The following is a 12049-nucleotide window of genomic DNA, read 5'->3' as shown; positions in this document are numbered from 1 at the left end:
TGCCCTGAGACCAAACATGGTGGGACTTGGGAACACTTCCCCATTTGGTGGCTCAGACAGGTGACTGTAACAGTGACCTTGGGCCACCTATTCCCATAGCACAAAAAGGGCTGGAATGTACATGCTCCATCATTGGACTTGGGAAGCTAAGCAGCCCCTGGCTTATGTGAAAAGCCAATGTGTCTCAGTGTGATCCCCTCCCCCCCCCCAGTCATGTCATCACTGCCCTTAGAGCCCAGGGAAACCAGGGGTGGTAGCTATCTCAGTGGGCTGCACCTGACACCAGACCTGTCATCTCTAGGACTTTCCACAGGCCTCAGGGAAGGGTTTGGTTTTTGAGGTCCTTGCCTTCCACTGTCTAGAGGATAGTCAGGCTGGGCAGTGAGTAGAGGATGGCCCCATGGTGTCTGCACCCAGCAGCAGCCCCCTGCCAGTTTAGGGACAGACAGGAGGTGCTGGCATGCCGGGTGATCAGGGCTGAGTCTGGTGTGTCCACAGGAGGAAGAATCTCCGTGTGGGGAGGTGACACTGAAACGGGACCGCTCTTTCTCAGAGCATGACCTGGTCCAGCTACGGAGTGAAGTGGCCTCTAGCCTGCAACCAGCCACTCAGCCCCAAGGAGGGTTGGAATCATCCAGGCCCCGTGCAGGCAGTGTGCATTCCTGGAGGCCAAGCACCCAGGAACAAGGCAAGTGATGCCTCTCACCCCCTCCTCTTTTGATTGTGTCATGTGTGGGCACCATGTTCTGTCTTCCTGAGCAGGTAGCTCCCAGAGGGCACAGGGAGCTCACGTCTGCAAGAAGGATATTTAAAGGTCAAACCCAGACTTATCTTATTGCCTCAGGCAGGCATCCTCCACTGTTTTTTTTTTTTAAGATTTATTTATTTATTCATGATAGACACACAGAGAGAGAGAGAGAGATAGGCAGAGACACAGGAAGATGGAGAAGCAGGCTCCATGCCGGGAGCCCGACGCGGGACTCAATCCCGGGTCTCCAGGACTGCGCCCTGGGCCAAAGGCAGGGGCTAAACCACTGAGCCACCCAGGGATCCCCAGCATCCTCCACTTTTTACACTTTAAAACATTCTTATTAAATTAGTAATCCACATTTTTGTAAAATACTTTTTAAAAACTTCAGATTCTAGTATTGAGAGATAATTACTATTAATATATTGGATATGAAAAGAAAAATGAGCAGATGGAGGATGGATTGACGGATGATGGGTGTATAGATGGATGGAAGGTGGATGGATGATAGAAGGATAGATGAATGGATGGATAGGTGGATTGTAGATGGATTATGGGTGGATAGATGAATGATAGAAGGACAGATGACTGATGGATGGATGTCATATGGGTGATGGGTGGATGGATGGATGGATGAATAGATAGATGATGAGTAGATGGATGGTTGGATGATGGGTGGATAAGCAGGTGGATAAACAAATAGATGGATGGGTAAGGTGATTGACAGATCTTTCTAGTGTTTTTTTTTTTCCCTGTCAATTAAAACATGTCTGCAATGAACCAGATGGACTATGCAGCACTTACCACTCTAGAACCTGACTTGTCATCAGCTGCTTTCCCTGTTCAGCACAAAGGTCAAAACAACTGGCCATATGGCATGCATTAGTCCCACTGCTGTAAGGGCTGTGCTCCCCAGGTGCTGACAGGACATGGGGTTGTCATCTGCCCCCTCCCCTACCACTTCCTATCAGACATGGCCAGGCCACCCTATCTGCCCTCAGGGCTACCTTGAGCCATGCTTTCTTGCCACTTTCAGCGAGGTCCCATTCAGTAGCTGACTCACTCTCTGGAGTGAAGAGGTCCAGACCAGGCCAGGCCAGTTCCATACCTCACTGTCCCCCTACAACTCTCCTTAGGACTCAGATCCCCTGTGGTGGAAATGAATCTGCCTCTTTCTCCTCCGTCCCTTTCTGCTGAAGGGCATTGAGTGATTCTTAAGAAGGATGCAGTCTTTCTGGGAGACAGGCACCATCTGCTTTCACTGTTGGCTGCTATGGGACTCCCAGCATTGGCCCATTAACAGGGATCAAATATGGGGCCCACCGCACATACCTGCCCCTTGTGTGGTTGACATGCTGTCTACCTGTCCTGCTTCCCCACTGCCGGGCCAGCCTTTCCATCACTCCTGGGCACAGCCCTCCCACACCACAGTTTCTGCTGGGTTGTCTTCATAGGGCTTCTGTGCTCTTGCCTCAGGTTCCTTCCCTGTGAGAGTCCAAGCCCAGCCTGACCCCAGCTCCCTGCCACCCAGTGACCTAGATTCAGCAGAGGACAAGCCAGCAGCTTCTGCGGCCCCAGACACCAATCACCTGTGGCTGGTGAGTGACAGAGGCCTTGTTGTCCATGGTGACTGGATGGGACATCTCCCCGGGACAAGGCCTAGCAGGATTGGGGCAGCTCCTTTAGACAGTGTGGCTAGGTCTGCTCTAGAGCCACCAAATCTGGGGCAGTGGTGCTGTTACCTTTTGGGCCTTCTGAACACTGCAGCCCCCAGTCAAAACAGGACCTTCCTAAGGGGATAGCGGGCATGGGAAGTTCTTGCTTCTGTCTCTGAGGGTTAAGGCCGATGAGAAGCTGGAGCCCCGCGTCTGAAGGCAGTGAGCTGTGACAGAGCACCTTATAGGGCCAAGATCTCGACTCTTCTCCTGCACTGCTTACCTTCCTCAGCTGTGAGTTTTGTTGTCTGAAGTGGAATTGTGAAGGGCTGACAGCTGCTGGTATTGGATCTGAGCCTTGGGGTATGATGTCATCAAAGGGATGACAGTGGTGCAGGGCCTGGTGAACACAGGGCATCTGGAGGTCACTGGTGGTATCCTCGCCCTTTCCTTGAAATTTGTCAGGAGGCTCAAATGAGAACAGATGTTAAAATGCTTTGAAAAGTGCTATGTAAATGTAAGGCAGTATTAGTAATGATATTCCCACTAAATCATGTGTTAGCTATTGCTGCGTTAAAAATTATCCCAAAACTTAAAAGTGCAAAAAACAAATTTTTATTATCTCACAGTTTGAGGGTCAGGAATCCAGAGGTGGCTCAGGCCTCCTTGGGGGTTACACTGGAATGTGGCTTCTCACATGGACTGCCCCAGGGCTCTTGAGTGTTCTTAGGAAGTGGCATCAGGCTCCCCCAGGGCTCATGGTCTGAGAGACACTAAGTCTCAGAAGTGACTCCTTGTTATTTCCACTTTAATCTGTTCATTACAATTGAGTCACTAAGTACATTCTCAGAGGAGGAGAACTAAGGCGCCCCCCTCCACTTTGGTGAGGAACCAGAACCAAATTTTTTACTTCTTCTTTTCTTGTGTTTGAAGTATTCCTCAATGACATCTTCAGCCTCTTTGTCCTAGCCCTTAACCACCACACACAACCAACCACTTTATGGGGTTTTCCCTGTCAGTTTTATAGAGGCCCCCCCATCTCCCTAATTTCTCATTGTCATCAACCTATTTAGGTTGACTTTGTGATCAGCACAAAGCACCCCCACCAACTTAACATGCAGGCTCATCACAGTTGAGTGATACAAGTGCACAGTGATGGATTTGGCTAGTGTCTAAGGCTGTGGCAGCTTCACAAATTCCACGTGCTGAGCCATTGTGGATGAGGGTGGTCCCCAGCCCCTCTTGGGAAGCAGTATTAATGTCCATAACACCTCCAGCAGCAATACCTTCCTTGGCCATAGTGCTGGAATGTGGGTGAAGCTGAATTTTGGGTGTATGTGAGCCTCCACGTAACTCAGGGGCAACTGGGAGAGAGGAAGGCTCACTTCTGCTGCTTCTTCTTTTTTTTTTTTTTTTAAAGATTTTGTTTATTTATTCATGAGAGACACAGAGAGAGAGGCAGAGACACAGGCAGAGGGAGAAGCAGGCTCCATGCAGGGAGCCTAATGCGGGACTCGATCCTGGGACTCCAGGATCAGGCGCTGGGCTGAAGGTGGTGCTAAACCACTGAGCCACCCAGGCTGCCCCAAGCTAACATTTTAAATTTGGGGTGTCAGGCATTGCGCTAAGGGCTTTATGTGTTATCTCAATGGAGCTGGAATACAACTCCACTTTCTAGGAGAGGAGCTGGATTTGAGAGGTCGAGCTCCACACTAACCTCCATGGAGGGAAAGGCAGAACAAGGTATACTCACCATGGTGGCCTAAAGAGGTAGGCGGTTGTGGAGGTAGGACACGTGCCACCTAGAGATGGGCCGATGCAGGCAGGAGGTGCCTAGGGCCTTCTGCTGCCAGGGAGGAGAGACCTTTGTGAAGGGTTCCAAGAAGAGAAGATGTAGGGCAGGAGACCCTGGCTGATTCTGATTGGCCGTGGTATTGTGTGCAGGTGAGGGACAAGGTTGGAGTCTGGAGAGCACTGTGAACACTGGTAGGGTAGCTGGAGGGGATGTGGTCATCCATGGGCTGGGGCCAGGTCCCAAGAAACCTTGCTTGCTGTTGTAGGAATCCATGAGAGAAGTCATGAGAAGCCTATGTGGCTCCCAGGGATAGAGGAGCTGAAGAATGGGGTGTTTTAATTTTTTTTTAATTTTTTTTAGGGATCCCTGGGTGGCGCAGCGGTTTGGCGCCTGCCTTTGGCCCAGGGCGCGATCCTGGAGATCCGGGATCGAATCCCACATCGGGCTCCCGGTGCATGGAGCCTGCTTCTCCCTCTGCCTGTGTCTCTGCCTCTCTCTCTCACTGTGTTCCTATCATAAATAAATAAAAATTAAAAAATAATAATAATAAATTTTTTTTATTTATGTATGATAGTCACAGAGAGAGAGAGAGAGAGAGAGAGAGAGAGAGAGAGGCAGAGACACAGGCAGAGGGAGAAGCAGGCTCCATGCACCGGGAGCCTGATGTGGGATTTGATCCTGGGTCTCCAGGATCGCGCCCTGGGCCAAAGGCAGGTGCCAAACCGCTGAGCCACCCAGGGATCCCAATGGGGTGTTTTAAGAGGTTGCGAGGCTTGGGTAGTCTGAGGCCATGGACTCCAGAGTCCTCAGAAAAGAGAGAAGCTTGTGGATAGACTCCCAAGTAGCCTCATTCCTTAAGGCCCGAGGAGCACCCACCCCTTGACCCTTCTGTCCCTAGGAGTTCAGCCACCCTGTGGAGAGCCTTGCTCTGACTGTGGAGGAGGTGATGGATGTGCGCCGCGTGCTGGTGAAGGCTGAGATGGAGAAGTTCCTGCAGGACAAGGAGCTTGTCAGCAGTCTGAAGAAGGGGAAGGTAAGCTGGCCTGAATCCCAGCTGGCTTCTTCACCATGCAGAACTAACTAATCTGGGTCTTTTCTTACAGATTTGCTGCTGCTGCCGAACCAAGTTCCCGCTGTTCTCTTGGCCACCCACCTGTCTCTTTTGCAAGAGGTGAGCCTCTGTAAGCACCCTGGCTGTGAATTAACATGGGAGGAGGAGGTAAGAGTCTCTGAGCCAGCACTGTCCAGTAGAACTTCCTGTGCTTGTGGGGATGTTCTATCATGTGTCATGGCCTAGTGCAACTATGGAACATGATTTTAATTTTTTATTTAGTTTTAATAGCTAAGGGGCTCCCACTTTCAGCAAAGATGGGGTAACAGGCATGTCAAAAAGTAAGAAAACACAATCCATGGCAGAAATATCTATCAAAATCACCCAGAACTGACACAGATGTTAGAATTAGTAGATACAGACATTACAAGGTTTGAACTGCATTTTTTTAAAAGTTTTTTTTATTAATTCATGAGAGACACACACAGAGGGACAGAGAGAGGCAGAGACACAGGCAGAGGGAGAAGCAGGCTTCCCACAAGGAGCCTGATATATGGGACTCGATCCCGGGTCCCGGGATCACGCCCTGAGCCAAAGGCAGATGCTCAACCACTGAGCCACCCAGGCATCCTTTGAACTGCATTTCATATGTTCCAAAAGTTACAGGCAAGAAAGATTTGGAGAAGACACAAACTTCTAGACATGAAAACCAGGATATTTGGATGAATATTTGGAATTACAGTGGATGAGATTATCGGCAGATTGAACATTCAGAATAATGTGTGGAAGAAAAAAATTAGTGGACTCAGAGACAAAGCAATAGAAACTATCTAAAGTGAAAACACTGAGAGAAAAAATAACTTAGAAAATGAAATGGTGTCAGTGAGCTGTCAGATAATGTTAAGTCTAATACAGATGTAATTAAAACTTCCCAAGGAAAAGGAGAGGGGACAGAAAAAGTATTATAGTTAAAAATGTGTTTCAAATTTGATGAAAAATATACACTCACAAGAAACTCAATCCCAAGCAAAAGGAATCTGAGTACAATTATACCAAGGCACCTATTAATCAAATTGATCAAAACCATAACAAAGAGAAATTCTTTTTTCTCTTAAGATTTTATTTATTTATTTGACAGAGAGCAAGGGGAAGAGCAGAAGGAGAGGGACAAGCAGGCTCCCCGCTGAGCACGGACCCCAGCGTGGGGCTCGATCCCATGACCCTGAGACCATGGCCTGAGCCAAAATCAAGAGTTAGATGTTGAGGCACCTGGGTGGCTCAATGGTTGAGCATCTGCCTTCGGCGCAGGGCATGATCCTGGGGTCCTGAGATCAAGTCCCATATCAGGCTCCTTGCAGGGAGCCTGTTTCTCTCTCTGCCTTCGTCTCTGCCTCTTTCTCTGTGTCTCTCATGAATAAATATATCTTTAAAAAAAGAGAGAGAGAGAGAGAGAGAGAGAGAGAGAGAGAGAGAGAGACTAGATGCTTAACGCACTGCACCATGCAGATGCCCCAAGAGAAATTCTTAAAATCAGCCAGCGAATAAAGACATATAGATGACAGACAAGAGTGGTTGCTGGCTTCTCACTGAAATAATGTGAACAAGAAGAGCATTTTTGAAGGACTGAAAAACTGTCAATCTAGAATCCAATACCCAGCAAGAATATGCTTCAAAAACAAAGACAAAAAGTAAAAACATCTCCAGAAATACAAAAACCAAAAGAATTCTTCACAGTAGACCCACACTAAAACAAATGTTCAATGAGGTCCTTCACATAGAAGGAAAATGACTCCAATTGGAAACCTGAATCTATGCAAAGAAATAGCACCAGAAGTAGCAACTACTAACATAAAAGGTTATTTTCTTATAACTATAAGGTAAATCAAGATCCAGTACCAACAGGGTGAAATTCAGTGTCTGGTATCCAATAAATGATTACTAGGCATGCCAAAAATTTAACAGCAGTGTATTAGAGGATTTATAACTTATCTATAAGTAAAAGCTATCATAACAATGGCATTGCATTCAGGCCAAGGAGGGGATCAGAAGTGTGCTGTTGGAGGTTTCTTAAACTCTACCTGAAGACAGTAGGCTATGATGTTACAGAAATACAGTATAAGTCTGAAAGCAACCACTATAACAAAGCAGAGGAATAGCATGCAATCATAAAAAAAAAAAAAAAGTTGATTAATACAGAAGGCAGAAAAAGGAAAAGGGAACAAAACACATAGGGCAAAAAACAAAAAGCAGAATGACAGTCCTCAACCCCGCCGTGTCATAGTTACCTTAACTGTAAAAGGCCTGAACAAGAGGACTAGAAGGTAGTGTCCCAGACTGAATTATGAAAGCAAGACTATCTGCTGCCTGCAACACATGTACTTGACATAAAGAGACACTGATTGGTTAGGAGAATGGAGAAGATACGCCATGCCAATACTAGTCAAAAGATAGATGATGTATTAATTTCAATGTAGATGGCAAAGAATATGACCAGAGATAGAGGCATTTCTGTCATAACATTAATGGAGGAAAGTAACTTCTAAACACTTGACATACCTAACAACAGAAGTAAAAAATACAAGGAGTAAGAATCTGATATAGTTGTAAAGAAAAATAGATAAATCCATTGTTATAATTACAGAGTCAATAGTTTTTTCTCAACAACTGATAAAACTTGTAGACAGAAAAATATTAAGGATATAGAAGACTTGAACACTACCAACCAATTTGATCTGACATTCATAGAACACTACACCCAGTCTCAGCATTATGTACTCCTTCTCAAGTACACACAGAACATTTCTAATATAGACCATATTCTGGGTCATTAAACAAGTCTCATAAATGTAGAAGGACTCAAGTCATGGAAAGTAAGTTCCCTGACCACAGTGAAATAAAATTAACCCAGACGTTTCTAGATGGCAAACCAAGTATAAAAATATCCTTGCAAGGGCAGCCCGGCTGGCTCAGCGGTTTAGCACCACCTTCAGCCCAGGGTGTGATCCTGGAGACCCAGGATGAGTCCCATGTCAGTCTCCCTGCATGGAGCCTGTTTCTCCCTCTGCCTGTGTCTCTGCCTCTCTCTCTGTGTGTCTTTCATGAATAAATAAATAAAATCTTTAAAAAATAAAATAAAATGAAATGTTCATTTTATGAACATTTTATGACATCGTCCCTTGTTTTAAAAAATGGATTTGGCAAAAAAAAAAAAAAATGGATTTGGACAATTTGTCCCCTGACAGATTTACCTTTACCTTTATAGAATAGTACATATCATACCCCATTTCATTTATTTTTATTTTATGTGTAAATGTGTATCTTTGTCAGTCACACTTAGAAAGATCTGGAGGTGGGAAATGGGTCTTCAGGGATTGCCTCTGAGGATGGGCTTTACACGGCAGAACTCTTGGGTCTCTATTGCAGTTTTCTTAATATCAGGGTTTTTACAAGAATGTGTTCATTTTTGAAATCAGGAATGGAGAATAAAAAGATGTTAATCACCACTTAAAACAAAGTGGCCCCTCTGGCTCTGATGGGGCTTCTCTGGTTGGGAGTGTTGGGCTCACACAGGTATAGAGGGCATGAAACTCCCCAGACTAAATAGTCCACAGAAAGACCTGTGAGGGGCAGAAATACTTGAGATGTACAGCTAATTAAAAAGAAAAGCAAGATTTGGGGATAAAATAAATACTGAAGTAACTGGGGATCAAGCAGAGGGCAAGGACAGTTTGACTGGCAGGACCTGTTCCTCTGTGGCCTCTTCCCAGCTGACCCTGCTGCTCTTCCTCTTTCCCTTCCAGGGCTGTCTGCACTTCCTGTAGCATAAAGGTAAGGATCATCTGGGGTCTGAGGTGTCCTGTGGCTGACCTGGCTTGTCAGGAGGGGCAGAGCAGGGTGCTGAGGGGGGACAGAGGTTCTGTCTCCTACAAGCTGGTCACACACAGATGAGCCACCTTGTCCATCTCCTTCCTCCACAAGCAACCCATTCCTATACTTTCTAAGACTGTATAGTTTTTATTATTATTATTATTTTTTACAGTGGGAGAGAGAGGATTTTAAGCAGACAACCCACTGAGCACAGAGTGGGATGTGGGGCTTGATCCCACAATCCTGAGATCATGACCTGAGCCAAAATCAAGAGTCAGGCTCTTAACCAACTGAGCCACCCAGGCACTCCAAGACTTTGTGGTTTTTAAAGACCCTTGTAGGTGTTTGTGTTTTTTAAATGTTTTTTTTAACATTCCATGTTAGCAGGCTGAAAAGAAAACCCTTCACTTCTCCTCTAAAAGTCCTACATTCTGACACAATTTCCTTGAATGTTTTTGGAAGGGTTCTTGCGGTGTCTGTGTACATGAGGTGTATAGATACAGAAACATAATCACATTTGGAACTATATCATCCTGTTACACCTCAGCCTAGAAACAAGGGCCTGCTGCAGAGGAAGAGTGACCACTATGATCTTCACTCCTTTTTATTGTTTCACCACTGAGAAACCTCTACCTCTTTGACCTGAAGAATTTACTGCATATAGAACATGATGCTAGACCGTGTGTGGTGCAAGTACCTGTCTAGATGGGCAGAAGTTGTGATTGGGTGTGGGTAACAAGCAGGGGTGGGCACATGCCTTCAGAGAGCCCACATCAGACATTGCCAGGGTGTCATGCAGGCCCAGAGCATGCGGCTGTTGATGGGTGTGTCTGTCGGGGGGGTCCACCTCTCCCTCTGTGTGTTGTAGATGAAGATGCCTTCTAAGAAGTTTGCACACATTCCCGTCTACACGCTGGGCTTTGAGAGTCCTCGGAGGGTGTCAACTACCAAACCTACACCAAGCCAGAGAAGAGATGCCTTCCAGTGTGTTCCTTTACCCTTTGCTGATGTGGTCAGGCGTTGACAGTAATACAAAAGCTGGGGTGGGTGGGATGGTTTGCTAGGACACTCCCAGGACACAGAAATCCAAAGCACTTGTCTAGAAAGAGATACCTCATGGGGGTCTTGGGGACTAAGTAGTAGGAGATGGGAATTGAACTCCTAGCAGACCCCAGGATTCCAGCTAACTCTTGAGGAAAAGCTTTTGCTGTGGGGAAATATGGCAGGTGGGACTTCCCTGATGGCTCTGTCCTGTTTCAGATCCCTGCAGGGGCCCCAGTGGCAGAGTGTGGAGGAGACGTTCCCACACATCTATACTCACGGCTGTATCCGCAAGGATGTTTGCAGCGACTGCACCAGCTTTGTGGCAGACGTGGTGCGCTCTAGCCGCAAGAGTGTGGATGCACTCAACACCACGCCTCGCCGTACCCGCCAGACGCAGTCCCTCTACATCCCTAACACCTGGACTCTCAACTTCAAGTGATGGCTCTCAGCCTTACTGGACCACCCAGCCAGAGACATTTCAAGGAGGCCAGACATCTGGGGAGGAGCCAGGCTAGGCCTGGACATGGCTGAGAAACTCCCCATTCTGGGGCATAGCCGCTAGCCTGCCCTCCTGAGTGTGCATGTACATATATATACATATATAGATACATTTATATAATATATACACACAGCCTATATATTTATATACATGTCTCCTGGCCCCAGAGTTTATTTAGGGTCAGGCTCACTCCAGGACCCTCCCTGGGGGAGGCAATTTCCTTTTGGGAGTCCTTGGGTGGGGTACAGGATGGGGCAGGAATGGGTTTTCTCACTCAGGAAGGACAGCAGTGGATTCTAGATAATAGAGCTATGAAAGACCCTACCCCTGTATTTGTTCTCTTCTCCATCCCAAGGATGAGAACACAGCAGCTTCCCCTCCCTAGGTGGATGTCCAGACTGGGACAGGACACCTTGGTCCCCAGGTAGGCAGGAGCACTCTGCTGGCCTCTGTGCTCTGAGCAGAACCTGGCCTGCAGACACAGCCAGGAAGACCGTCAGTGGATAGATACTCTCCTAGCACCATCTCACCCTTCCAATTGGAAGGTCCAAGGCCAAGCTCACTCCTTGCCCCCTACCCAGCATCCATTCCCCAGCCATCTGCCACATCTGGCTGGTATTGCTGTCCTCACAGACTCAGAGGTCCAGAGATGGTGCTGGTTCCAGGGCCCTGGTGATGCTGGCGGTCCTGGTCCAGGAAGAAACTCTGTAAATTTGTACACACGGCTGCTCTTGGCCTAATAAAGGTGGTCTCACAGCCTTCTGTCTGGGGTGTGGACTGAGGACTATTGAGCCACAGTGGTGGGCACATTCTCAGAAGCTGGGCTCTGAGGGGTCACCTGCCCTCTGGTGCACATTCAGGATGCCCACCACGACAGGAGGGTGCTTAGGCCCACTCCTGTCCATGATGCCCAACTTCATCATCTGGCCATCTTGGTCTCACGGCTGGCAGGGCTCCATGTGGCTCAGCCTGATGCCTACAAATTGCCAGCCTGGCCCTTTGGCCTCCTCCCCAGATCCCTATTCCTGTTCTCTGGGGAGATGATTCCCTTAGGGTTTGATGGGTAGGGGCAACTCTGCTCTTCAGGAGACTGGATGGAAAAGCACCTACATGCTCTGCCTGCCACATGCATCTGGGAGGTGGCTTCTGTTGTCATCTCACAGGTAAGAAAATCGAGTTCAAGAGAGGAAGGAATTTGGCCAAAGATACATAGCTCACGTGGGACTTCAATGCAGGTCTATCAGATGCCAGGCTCTAACTCCCTGCCATATGGACAGGGGCCTGGAGGAGGCCCTGAGGGACGGGACTTGTAACAGAAGGGCCTGCAGGAGAGGGTCCTTCATCAGCTGGGGTCCATGACATTCAATTATACCAAATTACAATAGCCAAT

General features: G+C 47.5%; 1 protein-coding gene and 1 pseudogene across 1 annotated transcript in view; one reads left to right on the top strand and one right to left on the bottom strand.

Moving 5' to 3' along the window:
• Positions 1-11415, top strand: part of SPIRE2 (spire type actin nucleation factor 2) — a 32720-nt gene extending 21305 nt beyond the window's left edge. The window contains exons 9-15 of the mRNA XM_041770719.1: positions 499-688; positions 2225-2346; positions 5097-5231; positions 5302-5369; positions 9050-9077; positions 9985-10100; positions 10377-11415. Coding sequence (XP_041626653.1) covers positions 499-688; positions 2225-2346; positions 5097-5231; positions 5302-5369; positions 9050-9077; positions 9985-10100; positions 10377-10599 — 882 coding nt within the window. The 3' untranslated portion in view covers positions 10600-11415. The remainder of the gene's footprint in view (positions 1-498; positions 689-2224; positions 2347-5096; positions 5232-5301; positions 5370-9049; positions 9078-9984; positions 10101-10376) is intronic.
• LOC121499719 lies at positions 3048-3702 on the bottom strand (annotated as a pseudogene).
• Positions 11416-12049: the final 634 nt, after the last annotated feature.

Source organism: Vulpes lagopus, chromosome 10, assembly GCF_018345385.1.
Source record: "Vulpes lagopus strain Blue_001 chromosome 10, ASM1834538v1, whole genome shotgun sequence".
NCBI classification, from domain to species: Eukaryota; Metazoa; Chordata; class Mammalia; order Carnivora; family Canidae; genus Vulpes; species Vulpes lagopus.
The sequence above is the reverse complement of the archived record's forward strand: the minus strand, read 5'-3'. Positions and strand labels throughout refer to the sequence as shown.